The 20498-nt window shown below is 47.5% G+C and overlaps 1 protein-coding gene across 6 annotated transcripts in view; it reads right to left on the reverse strand.

The window, feature by feature from the left end:
* The window catches only part of LOC106562738 (homeodomain-interacting protein kinase 3-like), a 79131-nt gene that overhangs the window by 23005 nt on the left and 35628 nt on the right, over nt 1-20498 (reverse strand). For all 6 annotated transcript variants that reach the window (XM_045689499.1, XM_045689501.1, XM_045689502.1 and 3 more), the window contains exon 3: nt 10100-10223. In XM_045689499.1, coding sequence (XP_045545455.1) covers nt 10100-10223 — 124 coding nt within the window. The remainder of the gene's footprint in view (nt 1-10099; nt 10224-20498) is intronic.

Consider the following 20498-nt stretch of genomic DNA (forward strand, 5'->3'; position numbering starts at 1 on the left):
CTATGACCGTAGCAGATGGGGAAAGAACGTTCCCTGCATGCTATGACCGTAGCAGATGGGGAAAGAACGTTCCCTGCATGCTATGACCGTAGCAGATGGGGAAAGAACGGTCCCTGTATGCTATGACCGTAGCAGATGGGGAAAGAACGTTCCCTGCATGCTATGACCGTAGCAGATGGGGAAAGAACGTTCCCTGCATGCTATGACCGTAGCAGATGGGGAAAGAACAGTCCCTGTATGCTATGACCGTAGCAGATGGGGAAAGAACGTTCCCTGCATGCTATGACCGTAGCAGATGGGGAAAGAACAGTCCCTGTATGCTATGACCGTAGCAGATGGGGAAAGAACAGTCCCTGTATGCTATGACCGTAGCAGATGGGGAAAGAACATTCCCTGTATGCTATGACTGTAGCAGATGCGGAAAGAACAGTTCAATATTACCATTTCTCCCCCATAATATTACCATAACATCATAGAGAGTCTAAACATCCCAGCACAGTTCTCTTCTCCATTCCTGCGGTGCCTTGTTCCACTGTAAACTGCCCACTCCTCCCATACCCACAGACCCCCACCTTCAAGGCCAGGTGCTGATCCCTTCTCCAGCCTCACACATCCTGAGGACACCGTCATTACCTCGTAGTAATACATGACGTTAACATTCAGGCTGGGCCCTGGGAATGAGTGACGTGTGCGGGGTAGGGCCCTGGGAATGAGTGACGTGTGCGGGGTAGGGCCCTGGGAATGAGTGACGTGTGCGGGGTAGGGCCCTGGGAATGAGTGACGTGTGCGGGGTAGGGCCCTGGGAATGAGTGACGTGTGCGGGGTAGGGCCCTGGGAATGATTGAAGTGTGCAGGGGAGGACCCTGGGAATGAGTGACGTGTGCAGGGGAGGACCCTGGGAATGATTGACGTGTGCAGGGGAGGACCCTGGGAATGATTGACGTGTGTGTGTGTGTGTGTGTGTGTGTGTGTGTGTGTGTGTAACAGTGTAGCTTCTGTCCATCTCCTCGCCCCTACCTGGGCTCGTACCAGGGATTCTCTGCACACATCGACAACAGTCACCCTCGAAGCATCGTTACCTATCGCTCCACAAAAGCCGCAGCCCTTGCAGAGCAAAGGAAACAACTACTTCAAGGACTGAAACGCTACTAGCGTGCACCACCGCTAACTAGCTAGCCATTTCACACCGGTTACATGTGGGTATGTCCGTGATCAGGGCCCTAGCAGGAGAGAGAGAGTATGACTGTATGCCGCTGCCTGCATGGGGTCGTGTTGACTCAGGGTTCTGCGTTTTTCACACAGAAAGGAAAAGATGAGACGCAGAAAAGATATCTTAAAATGCTTCTTATTGTAAATTCTGCTCAGCTTCAGTCAGGATTCGCTCCAAATCATGAATGTAAAAGGAGTCATTTCGTGCTTCAGTTGCACTTCTCCACTCAGATGGAGTGTATTTGCTCATCATTGGATCACCAGCAGGTCATTTCCTCCCATGTAGTCTTTCTCCGGTATAAAGCTCAATTTCAAGAAAAATATTTGGAAATGTAGCTGGCTACATTCTTCTATAATAAACATTAGAAATATGATGTGCAATCATCGTTTTCACAATTTTTTTTGGCGGGTGGTGGTTTGTTTTAAAAATGCAGTTTTCTGAAAGCTAATGCAACACTGCCCACCTACTGGGTGGCGGGACCATTCTGCCCACCTACTGGGTGGCGGGACCATTCTGCCCACCTACTGGGTGGCGGGACCATTCTCCCCGTGCCTACCTACTGGGTGGCGGGACCATTCTGCCCGTGCCTACCTACTGGGTGGCGGGACCATTCTGCCCGTGCCTACCTACTGGGTGGCGGGACCATTCTGCCCGTGCCTACCTACTGGGTGGCGGGACCATTCTGCCCGTGCCTACCTACTGGGTGGCGGGACCATTCTGCCCGTGCCTACCTACTGGGTGGCGGGACCATTCTGCCCGTGCCTACCTACTGGGTGGCGGGACCATTCTGCCCGTGCCTACCTACTGGGTGGCGGGACCATTCTGCCCGTGCCTACCTACTGGGTGGCGGGACCATTCTGCCCGTGCCTACCTACTGGGTGGCGGGACCATTCTGCCCGTGCCTACCTACTGGGTGGCGGGACCATTCTGCCCGTGCCTACCTACTGGGTGGCGGGACCATTCTGCCCGTGCCTACCTACTGGGTGGCGGGACCATTCTGCCCGTGCCTACCTACTGGGTGGCGGGACCATTCTGCCCGTGCCTACCTACTGGGTGGCGGGACCATTCTGCCCGTGCCTACCTACTGGGTGGCGGGACCATTCTGCCCGTGCCTACCTACTGGGTGGCGGGACCATTCTGCCCGTGCCTACCTACTGGGTGGCGGGACCATTCTGCCCGTGCCTACCTACTGGGTGGCGGGACCATTCTGCCCGTGCCTACCTACTGGGTGGCGGGACCATTCTGCCCGTGCCTACCTACTGGGTGGTGGGACCATTCTGCCTGTGCCTACCTACTGGGTGGCGGGACCATTCTGCCTGTGCCTACCTACTGGGTGGTGGGATAAAGAACAGGGAGGTTTATGAGAGCAGTTGTAGAGAGAGGCCTGTCTGACGTCAGTCACACCAAGGTGTCAGGGAAAACATCCATTAGAGGCTTAGTGCTGCCTTGGAGGCGAGAGGAGGGCAAGAGGGGCAAGGGGCGCGTCGGCATTCCACTGGGGTGGAGGAGTTGTGTTTGAGAAGGGCTAGGGGAGAGGAACGAGGGCTGTGTTCGCATTCTTGAGACAGCAGGGTACTAGCCCCTAAAGTATCCTCTCTGGGACCCCGGGTCTTGGACAGGCTTAATCCTGCCTGTTTGGGCTCAAATTCAATGACTTCCAGCTTTCAAGGTTTCATCTACGATGTCTGTTAAATAAGAAAATGTAATCTAACCTCATATGGATCTAAATGCCAAAGCAGACGCACAGACAGAAAATCTATTATAGAGACGAGATGATATAAACAAAGAGGTGTGTGTGTAGCTCCACTTAGTCACGTCAATACATCTAGGATTAACAGCTTACCAATTCAAAAAAACTCTGAAGTTGGATCCCTCAAGTGTCCTGTACACAGAGACAAGTCTTGACCTCTCCCTCTGAACCCACAACCAGCAGGCTACAACCATCACTAGTTAATAAAACACACTGTTCTTATCAGATGGCCTTCTCTGGTGAACACTGCCAGCATGAGCATGAGGACCCAAGGTCTGTATGTGTTAAAGTTATTCCCTTTCTGTCTGCAAACCAGATAGAAATATGTCATGTCTGACTTGGTAAATGGGGAAGGGGGAAATATGTCAAGTCTGACTTGGTAAATGGGGAAGGGGGAAATATCTCAAGTCTGACTTGGTAAATGGGGAAGGGGGAAATATGTCATGTCTGACTTGGTAAATGGGGAAGGGAGGAAATATGTCAAGTCTGACTTGGTAAATGGGGAAGGGAGGAAATATGTCAAGTCTGACTTGGTAAATGGGGAAGGGGGAAATATGTCAAGTCTGACTTGGTAAATGGGGAAGGGAGGAAATATGTCAAGTCTGACTTGGTAAATGGGGAAGGGGGAAATATGTCAAGTCTGACTTGGTAAATGGGGAAGGGGGAAATATGTCAAGTCTGACTTGGTAAATGGGGAAGGGAGGAAATATGTCAAGTCTGACTTGGTAAATGGGGAAGGGGGAAATATGTCATGTCTGACTTGGTAAATGGGGAAGGGAGGAAATATGTCAAGTCTGACTTGGTAATGGGGAAGGGGGAAATATGTCAAGTCTGACTTGGTAAATGGGGAAGGGGGAAATATGTCAAGTCTGACTTGGTAATAGGGAAGGAGGACATGCAGTGCATCCGGAAAGCACTCTGTTCTTATGTTTTTTTCCAAAGGAAAAACTAAATAAGGGAATGTTTTTGCGAGTGTAATTACAGGCCTTGTCCTGTTTTCTCCGTTTGTTTACTGCTGAGGAGTTTGGGCATTTGTGGTATCCTCCACTGCACTTACAATGCTTTCAGAAAGTATTCACAATGCTCCACAATGACAATGCAAACAGGATTTAAAAAATGTATTTAAAAAAATAATAAACAGAAATACCTTATTTACATAAGTATTCAGACCCTTTGTTATGAGACTCGAAATTGAGCTCAGGTGCATCCTGTTTCCATTGGTCATCCTTGAGATGTTTCTACAACTTGGAGTCCACCTGTAGTAAATTCAATTGATTGGACATGATTTGGAAAAACACACACGTCCATATGAGTACCCCTCATCTCCTCTCTACTGCACGCCCTCATCTCCTCTCTACTGCACGCCCTCATCTCCTCTCTACTGCACGCCCTCATCTCCTCTCTACTGCACGCCCTCATCTCCTCTCTACTGCACGCCCTCATCTCCTCTCTACTGCACGCCCTCATCTCCTCTCTACTGCACGCCCTCATCTCCTCTCTACTGCACGCCCTCATCTCCTCTCTACTGCACGCCCTCATCTCCTCTCTACTGCACGCCCTCATCTCCTCTATTGCACTCTCTCTGCCCTCCTCTACCACATTGGCCTGAAGACCGTGTGTGTTTACGTGAGTGTGTGGGTATACCTACTTGCGTGCCGACGTTTGTGTGTGCATGCGAGTGCATCTGTATGCGAGTGCATGTGAGTGCATGTGCATGTGAATGTGAGTGCATGTGTACAGTCCTGGCCAAAAGTTTTGAGAATGACAAATATGAATTTTCACAAAGTTTGCTGCTTCAGTGTCTTTAGATATTTTTGTCAGATGTTACTATGGAATACTGAAGTATAATTACAAGCATTTCATAAGTGTCAAAGGCTTTTATTGACAATTACATGAAGTTGATGCAAAGAGTCAATATCTGCAGTGTTGACCCTTCTTTTTCAAGACCTCTGCAATCCGCCCTGGCATGCTGTCAATTAACTTCTGGGCCACATCCTGACTGATGGCAGCCCATTCTTGCATAATCAATGCTTAGAGTTTGTCAGAATTTGTGGGTTTTTGTTTGTCCACCCGCCTCTTGAGGATTGACCACAAGTTCTCAATGGGATTAAGGTCTGGGGAGTTTCCTGGCCATGGACCCAAAATATCGATGTTCTGTTCCCCGAGCCACTTAGTTATCACTTTTGCCTTATGGCAAGGTGCTCCATCATGCTGGAAAAGACCTTGTTCGTCACCAAACTGTTCCTGGATGGTTGGGAGAAGTTGCTCTCGGAGGATGTGTTGGTACCATTCTTTATTCATGGCTGTGTTCTTAGGCAAAATTATGAGTGAGCCCACTCCCTTGGCTGAGAGCAACCCCACACATGAATGGTCTCAGGATGCTTTACTGTTGGCATGACACAGGACTGATGGTAGTGCTCACCTTGTCTTCTCCAGACAAGCTTTTTTTCCAGATTCCCCAAACAATCGGAAAGGGGATTCATCAGAGAAAATGACTTTACCCCAGTCCTCAGCAGTCCAATCCCTGTACCTTTTGCAGAATATCAGTCTGTCCCTGATGTTTTTCCTGGAGAGAAGTGGCTTCTTTGCTGCCCTTCTTGACACCAGGCCATCCTCCAAAAGTCTTCGCCTCACTGTGCGTGCAGATGCACTCACACCTGCATGCTGCCATTCCTGAGCAAGCTCTGTACTGGTGGTGCCCCGATCCCACAGCTGAATCAACTTTAGGAGACGGTCCTGGCGCTTGCTGGACTTCCTTGGGCGCCCTGAAGCCTTCTTCACAACAATTAAACCGCTCTCCTTGAAGTTTTTGACGATCCGATAAATGGTTGATTTAGGTGCAATCTTACTGGCAGCAATATCCTTGCCTGTGAAGCCCTTTTTGTGCAAAGCAATGATGACGGCACGTGTTTCCTTGCAGGTAACCATGGTTTACAGAGGAAGAACAATGATTCCAAGCACCACCACCCTCCTTTTGAAGCTTCCAGTGTGTTATTTGAACTCAATCAGCATGACAGAGTGATCTCCAGCCTTGTCCTCGTCAACACTCACACCTGTGTTAACAAGAGAATCACTGACATGATGTCAGCTGTTCCTTTTGTGGCAGGGCTGAAATGCAGTGGAAATGTTTTTTGGGGATTCAGTTCATTTGCATGGCAAAGAGGGACTTTGCAATGAATTGCAATTAATCTGATCCCTCTTCATAACATTCTGGAGTATATGCAAATTGCCATCATACAAACTGAGGCAGCAGACTTTTTTGTGAAAATTTATATTTGTGTCATTCTCAAAACTTTTGGCCACGACTGCATGCGAGTTCATGCGCCTGCGAGTGCGTTGGAGCGCACGGGTGCGCAAGCGCGAGTGTACGTGAGCGCGAGTGTAAGTGAGCGCATGTGTGCGTGCGAGTGTACGTGAGCGCATGTGTGTACGCGAGTGCGTGAGTGTACGAGTGCATGTGTATGTGAGTGTACGTGAGTGCATGTGTACGTGAGTGCACGTGAGCGCATATGTACGTGAGCGCATATGTACGTGAGCGCATATGTACGCGAGTGTACGTGAGTGCATGTGTGTGCGAATGAGAAGTATTCCTCTCCGAAGGGAAAAACATTTTCCTGGAAGATGTTTCACTGCAGCCTTCCTAGGACAAAAACATCCCTGCAGTACAACAGAAAGAGAGAGAGAGAGAGAGAGAAAGAGGGAGCTGATTGGGGACACCACCAGGGCCCTATCCTATAGCGCCATATATCACAGTTTTTGAAACATTGCCCAAATATTGAAAGAAGGTTAGACGTGGCTGAGAGACGGAGGAAGAGGAGAGGAGGAGGTTATAAATACATTCTGCTGTGTGGGATGGAACTAGACCCCATGCTGGGAGTGAGGGGTGACGGCAGCCCCTTTGGCTCCAGTCATCTTGCCCCCGGGGCCCAGGGTGACACCCCACACCCTGGGAGGGGAGGGGGGGGTTAGTGTCGAAGGGCATGGATTAAGTACACCTGTTAATGTCCAGGTGAATACCCACAGGGCACGGATTAAAGTAGACCTGTTAATGTCCATGTGAATACCCACAGGGCACGGATTAAAGTACACCTGTTAATGTCCATGTGAATACCCACAGGGCACGGATTAAAGTACACCTGTTAATGTCCATGTGAATACCCACAGGGCACGGATTAAAGTACACCTGTTAATGTCCATGTGAATACCCACAGGGCACGGATTAAAGTACACCTGTTAATGTCCATGTGAATACCCACAGGGCACGGATTAAAGTACACCTGTTAATGTCCATGTGAATACCCACAGGGCACGGATTAAAGTACACCTGTTAATGTCCATGTGAATACCCACAGGACATGGATTAAAGTACACCTGTTAATGTCCATGTGAATACCCACAGGACATGGATTAAGTACACCTGTTAATGTCCATGTGAATACCCACAGGACATGGATTAAGTACACCTGTTAATGTACATGTGAATACCCACAGGACATGGGCATGATAACTGACTGAGGGGCGTACACTAGATGATAGCTGGCCAGAGAGTGAGACTGTAGATCAGTGACGTTAGAACCGTATCGGCAGGTCAGTGGCGTTCGTAACAGTGGTAGGTCAGTGGCGTTCGTAACAGTGGTAGGTCAGTGGCGTTCGTAACAGTGGTAGGTCAGTGGCGTTCGTAACAGTGGTAGGTCAGTGGCGTTCGTAACAGTGGTAGGTCAGTGGCGTTCGTAACAGTGGTAGGTCAGTGGCGTTCGTAACAGTGGTAGGTCAGTGGCGTTCGTAACAGTGGTAGGTCAGTGGCGTTCGTAACAGTGGTAGGTCAGTGGCGTTCGTAACAGTGGTAGGTCAGTGGCGTTCGTAACAGTGGTAGGTCAGTGGCGTTCGTAACAGTGGTAGGTCAGTGGCGTTCGTAACAGTGGTAGGTCAGTGGCGTTCGTAACAGTGGTAGGTCAGTGGCGTTCGTAACAGTGGTAGGTCAGTGGCGTTCGTAACAGTGGTAGGTCAGTGGCGTTCGTAACAGTGGTAGGTCAGTGGCGTTCGTAACAGTGGTAGGTCAGTGGCGTTCGTAACAGTGGTAGGTCAGTGGCGTTCGTAACAGTGGTAGGTCAGTGGCGTTAGTAACAGTGGTAGGTCAGTGGCGTTAGTAACAGTGGTAGGTCAGTGGCGTTAGTAACAGTGGTAGGTCAGTGGCGTTAGTAACAGTGGTAGGTCAGTGGCGTTAGTAACGTAGTGGTATTGGTGCTGCGACGATGAAGAAATCTAATAAGAACTCTTTATAAATCAAACCCAACTACTCCCACCATGAATCCCCATTTTTCAATCCTCTCTTTTTCCCTCAATATTCAGTTCCTCTCTTATTTAGCGCTCTCCCTTAATCTATCATTTCTCTGCTCACTCTCCGCGTCTCCTCCCTGTCCCTGGCTTCACTCTCCGCGTCTCCTCCCTGTCCCTGGCTTCACTCTCCGCGTCTCCTCCCTGTCCCTGGCTTCACTCTCCGCATCTCCTTCTTTCCTCTAATCTCCTTGAGAGGCTTTCCTTCAGGCCTCTTGGGCGCCGGGCCGGCCTGGCCTCTTGGGCGCCGGGCCGGCCTGGCCTCTTGGGCGCCGGGCCGGCCTGGCCTCTTGGGCGCCGGGCCGGCCTGGCCTCTTGGGCGCCGGGCCGGCCTGGCCTCTTGGGCGCCGGGCCGCCGGGCCGGCCTGGCCTCTTGGGCGCCGGGCCGGCCTGGCCTCTTGGGCGCCGGGCCGGCCTGGCCTCTTGGGCGCCGGGCCGGCCTGGCCTCTTGGGCGCCGGGCCGGCCTGGCCTCTTGGGCGCCGGGCCGCCCTGGCGTTGGTTCACTCCCTCAGAGGAGGCTCCACCGAGGTTCTGTCTGGGTAATGCGGCTTTGGGACATTGTGATCTGCCCCTATAAAAACAGATTAATTACATTTAGTGCTGCCGTGCTCAAGTCAAATCTCTTCGGGAGGTGTTGAGTTATCCCTCCTGCCTCTGGGCCCGAAGCGAAAAGCATGAAAAACGATGCTGGGAAGTAAAAATACTTTGGCGAGGACATAGTCCGTCTGCAGAGGGGGCTTAGGGGGTGTACTGCAGGGTAATGTATAGGAAAGGTTGGGGCTGGACTGAAAGGCTTGCTGTGGATGGGTCTCCAGGGCGGGGGGAAAGCCGTTCAACATAAGCCCCAGATTCTTTTAACTCTGGGCAGCTGCTGTTCAGGGCTCCGCTGGGGGGGATCCATCACCTCCAGCCTGCTATGCCATCAGTCATGAGGAGAGACCATTCACACCTCCGCCCTGCCTGCCGCCACTGGCACATCCACAGGGGAGCCCTCCCCCGCCGGCGGCGGCCAGGAAATACGGCACTAATCTGGGCCTGTCGCTGCCTGTCACTCCCCTCTGTCTCACACTCCTCTCTACCCTCTCAATTCATTCCCACACACTATGTTCATTTATTTATTCATCAATATTTCCCCTTCCAAACTCGCTCTCCCTTTCTCAATCTCTCCCTCCTTTCCACCCCTGCTGCCTCAAGCAGTCCCAGTACAGTATATCATCCTTTATCTCCTTCTCCTCCCCCTTCCATCCCTCGTTTCCAGTGCCTCCCCCTCCCTTCTCCACAGGTCACTGCAAGATTCAGGCCGATCATCCTGAGAACCCAGCAGGAGTAAAACATTAATAACAGGGCTATGGAGGAGTGGGAGGTCTGAGTCAATGTCCTAACACAAGCAATCACCTCATAGCATGAACGCACACTGTTAGAGTACAGTAGGAGGCGCTAGACAGACTTCACTCAGCTAGAGAGGAGAACAGATGCCAGAGGAAAGTGGAGGGGAGGAGATGAGGACAGTAGACTAAAGAGAGCGCACGAGCGAGCGGGGAAAAAAGGGTGGAGGAGATAAAGGAACTTCAAGAAGGAGGAGATATAAAGGAACTTCAAGAAGGAGGAGATAAAGGAGCTTCAAGGAAGAGGAGATATAAAGGAGCTTCAAGAAGGGGCAAATGAGAAGACGTGGAGGGAATAGGAGGAGGAAATGGAAGACAAGGGAGGTCTACAGTTCTTATGATCTGGACCAGTGAGCCTCAGAGGAGGGTGTACAGTAATGTAACAATACACTACAGTTCATTATAACAGGCTTATTTACCTGGTCATACTCCTGGGCCCCTGGGTAGAGGGGCCAGCCCAGGAAGAGCTCAGCGATCACACAGCCCAGGGACCACATGTCGATGGCTTCACAGAAGGGCAGGCCCAGGATGATCTCTGGAGCCCTGGAAGGAGAGAAACAAAGCGGTTAGCTACACTCATACACTGACTTAGCATAACCCAGTTAGAACTGACTATTTGAGAAAGGGATCAAGTCCAAACATGCCTTCTAGCACAATTACATTTCTAGTCAGTCGTATCATGATAAAGCTGAGACGGCAGAAACAGGTCAAAGCTAAAGTACAGCAGTCTCGTGTTTGTCACCTTGCCAAGTGACCCATGTACCAATACTGATCAAATCAAATTTTATTTGTCACATACACATGGTTAGCAGATGTTAACGCGAGTGTAGCGAAATATGCTAGGAAGCGGTGGATGGTGTGCTCGCCTTCTGAGTCTGACCAGTAGGCCGCTCCGTCTGACTCTCCTGCAGTGACCACGTTGTTTTGGAACGGCCTCTGGGATAAGATCGCATGTCCAGGGTGGAGTTCGGGAAAGACGTATTCCTGGTCGTAATGATGGTAAGTTTACATCGCTTTTATATAATAGTTCTTCCCAGCTGTATGTAATAACACTTGAGATTTGGGCTAACAATGTAAGAAATAATACATAAAAAAAACAAATAACTGCATAGTTTTCTAAGGACCTGAAGCGAGGCGACCATCTGTCGGTACCATTATCATCATATCAGGAGCCAGCTTGGTGCCACCAGCACCAGCCAGAGTAGGAGGAAGTTTTCCACTAGACACTGAGCTTTAGCCAGTTTTGCCTTTTCCCTGCTTCTAGTCAATGTAGCTAGGATTGTGAGGCTAAGCTATGGTTGATATCTCACAGGGGAACCTTCTTCGAGAACCACCAGCCTCTGCCAGTAGTTTATCAGGTCAGGGGTCAGGGTGTGAGCTGGATAAGAACAACCAGGAAGTACTGTACATCTACAGCGTCACTAAGTGCTGGCTCACGGTAACCCTGGGTAACTCCATGGTGATGATCCCGTTAAACAGTAGGCCTAATGCACTGTCACACATCGTCAGGCTAGCAATGACGCAGCCACATCAGAGCTGATCTGGGTAAAACAGACTGACAGCTCCTTAGAACATACTAGGACTAGAAACCTTACTGGGACATGACCACACTGCTAGGACCAGCTACCTCATAGCCTGGGCTGAGACCGTTTACACAGGCAGCCCAATTCTTAGATTTTTACACTAATTGGTTTCTTGACCAATCAGATCTTTTGTAAATAAATGTACAAAATATTAGAATTGGGCTGCCTGTGTAAACACAGCCTAATTGCTCCAAAACAAGATACAACCCCAGTGGGGAAAACCAGTTCAAATGACATTGTTCCAACCATTTCTGGTTGTAAACAGATTCTAATGACATTTTAATCAACTGGGATGACATGTGTAACAAAACAACAATATAAATCTTCCCAAGTTTACAGTAATTTAGCAATAGCCTACATACCACTGCAGGAACCAAACAGCCAAACCCAACTCAAGAAACGAGGCACCATAACATGACGTTTTCATTTCATTTTGTTGAGTTATAACTCTAAGATAATAACTAGTATTAGTTACAGATAAATACACGCTGCAATATACATGTTCCTCCTTTAGGATTCCTGTGATTGTGATAGGGGCATTCTCTGGCCACTTGAGCGGACCTTATACGAATGCCTGACAACTTGTGCTCTGTTGACAATGTCAGATGCCACCAGTGTCTATACACAGGCCCATAGAAAATGGCAGCTTGATAAACCCAAGGCCAATGTTTTAACAAGTATATTTGGCCATTTTTCACCAAGCATGAATATCTATGGGTAACAAATGGTGCTCCATATGTTTAACCTCTCTGGGCTAGGCGGGACGAATTCGTCCCACCTACGTAACAGCCACTTGAAGACTGTGGCGCGATTTTCAAAACCTTAAAAATCCTATTACTTCAATTTCTCAAACATATGACTATTTTACAGCTATTTAAAGACAAGACTCTCGTTAATCTAACCACACTGTCCGATTTCAAAAAGGCTTTACAACGAAAGCAAAACATTAGATTATGTCAGCAGAGTACCAAGCCAGAAATAATCAGACACCCATTTTTCAAGCTAGCATATAATGTCACAAAAACCCAGAAGACAGCTAAATGCAGCACTAACCTTTGATGATCTTCATCAGATGACAACCCTAGGACATTATGTTATACAATACATGCATGTTTTGTTCAATCAAGTTCATATTTATATCAAAAACCAGCTTTTTACATTAGCATGTGACGTTCAGAATTAGCATACCCCCCGCAAACTTCCGGGGAATTCGCTAACATTTTACTAAATTACTCACGATAAACGTTCACAAAAAGCATAACAATTATTTTAAGAATTATAGATACAGACCTCCTCTATGCACTCGATATGTCCGATTTTGCAATATTTTAAGTACATAGCCCAGGCATCACGGGCTAGCTATTTAGACACCCGGCAAGTTTAGCACTCACCATAATCATATTTACTATTATAAAATTTCATTACCTTTTGTTGTCTTCGTCAGAATGCACTCCCAGGACTGCTACTTCAATAACAAATGTTGGTTTGGTCCAAAATAATCCATCGTTATATCCGAATTGCGGCGTTTTGTTCGTGCGTTCCAGACACTATCCGAAATGGTAAAGAAGGGTCGGGCGCATGGCGCAATTCGTGACAAAAAAAATCTAAATATTCCATTACCGTACTTCGAAGGATGTCAACCGCTGTTTAAAATCAATTTTTATGCAATTTTTCTCGTAGAAAAGCGATAATATTCCGACCGGGAATCTCCTTTTCGGCAAACAGAGGGAAAAAAAATCACAAAGACGGGGGCGGTCAGGTCACGCGCCTAAGCCCAGAGTCCCTTGATCGGCCACTTGAGAAAGGCGATAATGTGTTTCAGCCTGGGGCTGGGATGACGACATTCAGGTTTTTCCCGGGCTCTGAGCGCCTATGGACGACGTAGGAAGTGTCACGTTAGAGCAGAGATCCTTAGTAAAAGATAGAGATGGCAAAGAAGTTCCAGAAATGGTCAGACAGGCCACTTCCTGTAAAGGAATCTCTCAGGTTTTGACCTGCCATTTGAGTTCTGTTATACTCACAGACACCATTCAAACAGTTTTAGAAACTTTAGGGTGTTTTCTATCCATATGTAATAAGTATATGCATATTCTAGTTACTGGGTAGGAGTGGTAACCAGATTAAATCGGGTATGTTTTTTATCCAGCCGTGTCAATACTGCCCCCTAGCCCTAACAGGTTAAAAACACCCTATGCTGTCAGGAGTATGTTGGTAAGGGGGAACTAAACAAACCTTAGCTCAAAACACGGGATTGGGTGCTTGTGGTGTTCTGGGAACAAGTATTTATGTCAGTTAGCATATTCAGAAATACAGTACCAGTCAAAAGTTTGGACACCTATTTATTCCAGGGTTTTTCTTTATTTTATATTTTCTACATTGTAGAATAATAGTGAAGACATCAAAACTATGAAATACCACATATGGAATCATGTACTGTAGTAACCAAAAAGTGTTAAACAAATAAAAATATATTTTATATTTGAGATTCATCAAAGTAGCCACCCTTTGCCTTGACAGCTTTGCACATAGTTTTGATGTCTTCACTATTATTTACAAGGTAGAAAATAGTACAAATAAAGAAAACCCCTGGAATGAGTAGCTGTGTCCAAACTTTTGACTGGTACTGAATGTGTATGTGTGTCAGTGTAGTACGTGTGAGTCCAGTGAGCGTACATAGAGCCAGTGCAGGAATGTATGTGCAACAAAACAAAAAAAGGGGTCAATGTAAATAGTCCGGGCAGCCATTTGATTAACTGTTCAGCGGTTTTATGGCTTTGGTGTAGAAGCTGTTCAGGAGCCTTTTGGTCCCAGACTTGGTGCTCCGGTAGAAGAGAGAACAGTCTATGACTTGGGTGGCTGAAGTCTTCAACAATTTTTTACTGTTACAGTACAGCTATCACAAACATTACGGTAACAGTACAGCTATCACAAACATTACTGTTACAGTTATCTTAATCCTATCATGGAATCGATATAACTGATGAGTGAGGGATTGAAGGGCCAGCCTGGCATCGCTCCCCTGGTTTACAGTTCTCCACAGCTGGCCAAACAGACTAGGGCCATCCAGAGCTTTTTCTATTGGGCTAATCTAACCGGATCTAGCAGAAAAGGTAGCATGGCTAGTCTGTAAAATCTTTAAAGCTGTATGTCATCGAGCTGTAAGTGACAGTGGCGGGTGGCCGAACTATGGCCTGCTAACAGTTTTAGTCCGTTTTAACCACATTGTCATAACGACTGCAGGTGACAGCAGGGCAACGGCCACAGACACACAAAAAAAGGACCAAGCATCTCAGGCCCACTGCCTTTTAATACGACCCAGCGTTTCCCTAGGAGGCTGAGAGACTCAACAGAAAGACAAATACAGACAGAGGCCAGTGGAAGACTGAATACAGACAGTACAGTTCAATTGGCTTTGTTTGCCTTCCAGCTGTCCTGCCTGCCACTCCTTTGGCCTCCACCTTAGATATCTGTGATTGATTCATACTGTCTGTCAGTAGTAGCGACAGTGCAACACAGGCTACATGTCCAGAAATGGGACAAAATCAGCAGGCTTCTAAGCAGCACTTCTCCTACAATTACATAGGTGCTTCCCCCCTCTCTTCCTCAAAACCAAATTGGTTTGAAATGAATGTAGCGGTGTGTTTGTGGCCTTGGGTGTAGCTTTGGGGGACTTTGCACCCTGCCTAGGGGGGGGGGAAATGATGTAGGGGAAACGCTGATCTCACAGTGGGTCACCCAGCCCATCACTCTGGCCTTGGCAGAGGAACTATTCTTATCTAAGAGTTCAAATACATTCTGCCTACGTTAACACCTTGGTGGTGTAGGGGGAGGAAGGGAGGGGTACTGGAACACTCAAACTGGCCAGTGTTTTCTCCCCCCTGTATGACTGGACACATCTTTATGATTACCACGGGGCTGTTTCACTAATCATACACTCAGGGGTGTAATTACATTACACTGCTAGCCAGGCTCAATAATGACGGCAGCACTGAAAGCCGTTTCACCACTCAGTGTGTTACAGAGGTTGAGAGGGGAGAAGCTAACAGGAGCAGAAGTTAAAATGACAGGACCAAAGGTAAAGTGTTTATAAGAGAAAACAAGAGAACGCTCAAGAAGTAATAGCAACGTGAATGACTAACATATTTTACATGAATAAAGTAGGAGGCTAATCCCCATGTCATCACGTATAAGAGAGAGAATGGTGGTCGGCTAGTGAGCAACGAGTGAGGAAGAAGGATAAATGGACAGATATGAACAGTTTCAAAACAGAAGAGAGAGCGAGTGAGCGAGACTCAGATCCAGCATGGGGTGGATGAGTGGTCGTCGTCATGGCGACAATGCACTTTCCTGATTGACGCAACCCTAGCAGCCGGTCTCCAGTGAAACCAAATCTATTTTCTATCCTGAGGATGTGACGTGCGAAGCCCAGGAGACGCAAGCCGAGCAGAGGCCCCGTGATCACACACGTACAGGGTCCACGGGAGACACACACAGGGCCCCCTGAGACACACACACACACACACACACTAGGGTTGTCACAATGCCAGTATGGCGGTACTCAGAGGTATGGCGGTACTCAGAGGTATGGCGGTACTCAGAGGTATGGCGGTACTCGGCGGTATGGCGGTACTCGGCGGTATGGCGGTACTCGGCGGTATGGCGGTACTGACCTCATGGCGGTATGGCGGTACTGACCTCATGGCGGTACTGACCTCATGGCGGTACTGACCTCATGGCGGTACTGACCTCATGGCGGTACTGACCTCATGGCGGTACTGACCTCATGGCGGTATGGCGGTACTGACCTCATGGCGGTATGGCGGTACTGACCTCATGGCGGTATGGCGGTACTGACCTCATGGCGGTACTGGCGGTACTGACCTCATGGCGGTACTGACCTCATGGCGGTACTGACCTCATGGCGGTACTGACCTCATGGCGGTACTGACCTCATGGCGGTATGGCGGTACTGACCTCATGGCGGTATGGCGGTACTGACCTCATGGCGGTATGGCGGTACTGACCTCATGGCGGTATGGCGGTACTGACCTCATGGCGGTATGGCGGTACTCAGAGGTATGGCGGTACTCAGAGGTATGGCAACAAGGAAATACAACAGTCCTAATGTTGGAGACAAACAGCCTGATGATGTCACTTAGAATCCCATGTTTATTTTCCAAGCTGTAGCACACTATATTGAACATGAAGTATGTTTTTAAAGGACCATAGACTTTAGTCTGCTTTGGGTTTTGCTTTTTGTCATGGAAAATCTGGTATCGTGATACTGGTACCGTGACAATATTAACACACACACGACCCTGGGGTGCTGCTGTATGGGTGAGGGGTACAGGGGTACTGTGTGTTTGGGTGTCAGGTGGGAAATGGCTAACTGGGAGTCACTTGTAAGCCATCACAGAAAGGTGGTATTGAGTCACTGAAGAGTATATTGCTCAACAACTGGCACTGCTAAAGAAGCAGATGAGGTCAGTCGCATCAGAGATCAGACAGAAAATCCACCCAGAATGGGACAAATCCTCCAGCATGACTCAGAGCCTCGATAGTAGACATTAAACATTTAGATTCAGTATGACTTAAGCCTAATGAGGTGACTGAAAGAGACAACATGGTGCCTTTTGTGGTCCTATAATTGTTATATGCATGAAGGCTGAAACACACATGTACAGTGGTGCTTCTGAATACAGCCCAGCTCCCAGCAGCCTTCAGTATCACCACCCTCTGACTCCCATCCCTAATGGATCCCTAATGGCGTAAACCATCTGGCTGGCACCTAAGACACATCAAAACTCTGACAAGGAAAAGGAGATCATTTAAGTTAATCCTATTGTATAGGTACCGCCTGGTGTGCAACTGACTAACAATAATGTCACCAAATAGGCTTGGGCGTTATAACGTATATACCCTATACCAGGGTATTTGGAAAAACACCCAGGATATTATACCATCAAAACAAAAAGTTTCAATAAATTTGAATATGTGGAGCTACTTTTGAAAGTGAATAACTGCAGTCAACTTGGGTAATACATTAGGACATGAAGCAAATTGCATTCTTCAATTCACCTGTCACAATATTTTACAGTATGAAGCTTACCGTAGTTCCCCAGAACAGTTGAGCCAGCCACGTGTTTGTTTGTAAATAGCACAACGGGAGAAAGAGAGCTGCTGAGTCCATAGCGGTCTAAACTCAGCAAAAAAAGAAACGTCCTCTCACTGTCAACTGCGTTTATTTTCAGCAAACTTAACGTGTAAATATTTGTATGAACATAACAAGATTAAACAGCTGAGACATAAACTGAACAGGTTCCACAGACATGTGACAAACAGACATGGAATAATGTGCCCCTGAACAAAGGGGGGGGGGTCAAAATCAAAAGTAACGGTCAGTATCTGGTGTGGCCACCAGCTGCATTAACCTCTTGGGGCTAGGTGGGACGCTAGCGTGCCACCCGTGGTGCACTCCATCAACAGCAGGTGCATTTCAAGAGCGGCAAATTTGAATCCAAATAAATGTCAAAATTCAAATTTTTCAAAAATACAACTATGTTACACCATTTGAAAGATAAACATCTCCTTAATCTAACCACGTTTTACGATTTCAAAAAGGTTTTACGGCGAAAGCATAAATTTAGAGTATGTTAGGACAGTACATTTACAAGAGTTGTGTGTAATGTTTTGTCAAGTCAAAGACAGGGTCACCAAAACCATAAAACCAGCTAAAATGATACACTAACCTTTTACAATCTCCATCAGATGACACTCCTAGGACATTATGTTAGACAATGCATGCATTTTTAGTTCTATCAAGTTGATATTTATATCCAAAAACAGCGTTTTACTATGGCATTGATGTTGAGGAAATCGTTTCCCTCCAATAACCGGCAGTCAAGTCAGCGTCACAAATTAAATAATTAAAATTAGAAAACATTGGTAAAATATTATATTGTCATTTAAAGAATTATAGATTTACATCTTTTGAACGCAATCAACTTGCCAGATTTAAAAATAACCTTACTGGGAAATCACACTTTGCAATAATCTGAGCACTGTGCCCAGAAAAATACGCGTTCGCGATACAGACTAGACGTCATGTTGGGGAGATCTAAAATCGAAAATACTATGTAAATAATCCATTACCTTTGATTCTCTTCATCAGATGTCACTTCCAGGTATCACAGGTCCATAACGAATGTAGTTTTGTTCAAAAAAGCTCATCATTTATGTCCAAAAATCTCCGTCTCGTTAGCACATGATGTAAGCCAGCCGGACTTCTCGTCATGAACGAGGGGAAAAAATATATTTCCGTTCGTTCAAACATGTCAAACGTTGTATAGCATAAATCATTAGGGCCTTTTTTAACCAGAACATGAATAATATTCAAGGTGGACGAATGCATAGTCTTTTATAACGTATTGGAACGAGGGTACCCAACATGAAGTAGCGCGCCAGGTGTCTAATGGGACATCACCGTTCCATGGCTCTTGTTCGGTCAGATCTCCCTCCAGAAGACTCAAAACACTTTGTAAAGGCTGGTGACATCTAGTGGAAGCAATAGGAAGTGCCAAAATATTCCTAAACCCCTGTGTTTTTCAATGGGATAGGTTTAAAGTCAATACAACACATCAGGTATCCACTTCCTGTCAGAAAATGTCTCAGGGTTTTGCCTGCCAAATGAGTTCTGTTATACTCACAGAGACCATTCAAACAGTTTTGGAAACTTTAGAGTGTTTTCTATCCATATATAATAAGTATATGCATATTCTAGTTACTGGGTAGGATTAGTAACCAGATTAAATCGGGTACATTTTTTTAATCCAGACGTGCAAATGCTGCCCCCTAGACCCAACAGGTTAAGTACTGCAGTGCATCTCCCACTCATGGACTGCACCAGATTTGCCCGTTCTTGCTGTGAGATGTTACCCCACTCTTCCACCAAGGCACCTGCAAGTGCCTAGCCCTCACCTTGAGATCTGGGCTCTTCGCTGGCCATGGCAGAACACTGACATTCCTGTCTTGCAGGAAATCACGCACAGAACGAGCAGTATGGCTGGTGGCATTGTCATGCTGGAAGGTAATGTCAGGATGAGTCTGCAGGAAGGGTACCGCATGAGAGAGGAGGATGTCTTCCCTGTAATGCACAGCGTTGAGATAGCCTGTAATGACAACAAGCTCAGTCCGATGATGCTGTGACACACCGCCCCAGACCATGACGGACCCTCCACCTCCAAATCGAACCCGCTCCAGAGTACAGGCCTCGGTGTAACGCTCATTCCTTCGACGATAAATGCGAATCTGACCATCACCCCTGGTGAGACAAAACCGCGACTCGTCATTGAAGAGCACTTTTTGCCAGTCCTGTCTGGTCCAGCGACGGTGGGTTTGTGCCCATAGGTGACGTTGTTGCCGGTGATGTCTGGTGAGGACCTGCCTTACAACAAGCCTACAAGCCCTCAGTCCAGCCTCTCTCAGCCTATTGCGGACAGTTTGAGCACTGATGGAGGGATTGTGCGTTCCTGGTGTAACTTGGGCAGTTGTTGTTGCCATCCTGTACATGTCCCGCAGGTGTGATGTCCCGCAGGTGTGATGTTCGGATGTACCGATCCTGTGCAGGTGTTGTTACACGTGGTCTGCCACTGCAAGGACAATCAGCTGTCCATCCTGTCTCCCTGTAGAGCTGTCTTAGGCGTCTCCCAGTACGGACATTGCAATTTATTGCCCTGGCCATATCTGCAGTCCTCATGCCTCCTTGCAGCATGCCAAAGGCACGATCAAACAGATGAACAGGGACTCTGGGCATCTTTCTTTTGGTGATTCCAGAGTCAGTAGAAAGGCCTCTTTAGTGTCCTAAGTTTTCATAACTGTGACCTTAATTGCCTACCTTCTGTAAGCTGTTAGTGTCTAAACGAACATGCACCTGTGGAACGGTCATTAATTTTTTATGGTTCATTGAACAAGCATGGGAAACAGTGTTTAACCTGTTAGGGCTAGGGGGCAGTATTTACACGGCCGGATAAAAAAACGTACCCGATTTAATCTGGTTATTACTACTGCCCAGAAACTAGAATATGCATATAATTATTGGCTTTGGATAGAAAACACCCTAAAGTTTCTAAAACTGTTTGGTGTCTGAGTATAACTGAACTAATATGGCAGGCAAAAACCTGAGAAGAATCATTACAGGAAGTGGCCTGTCTGACAAGTTCTTGTTCTTCTTGACTCT

This window comes from Salmo salar, chromosome ssa11 (assembly GCF_905237065.1).
Source record: "Salmo salar chromosome ssa11, Ssal_v3.1, whole genome shotgun sequence".
In the NCBI taxonomy this organism is placed as follows: Eukaryota; Metazoa; Chordata; class Actinopteri; order Salmoniformes; family Salmonidae; genus Salmo; species Salmo salar.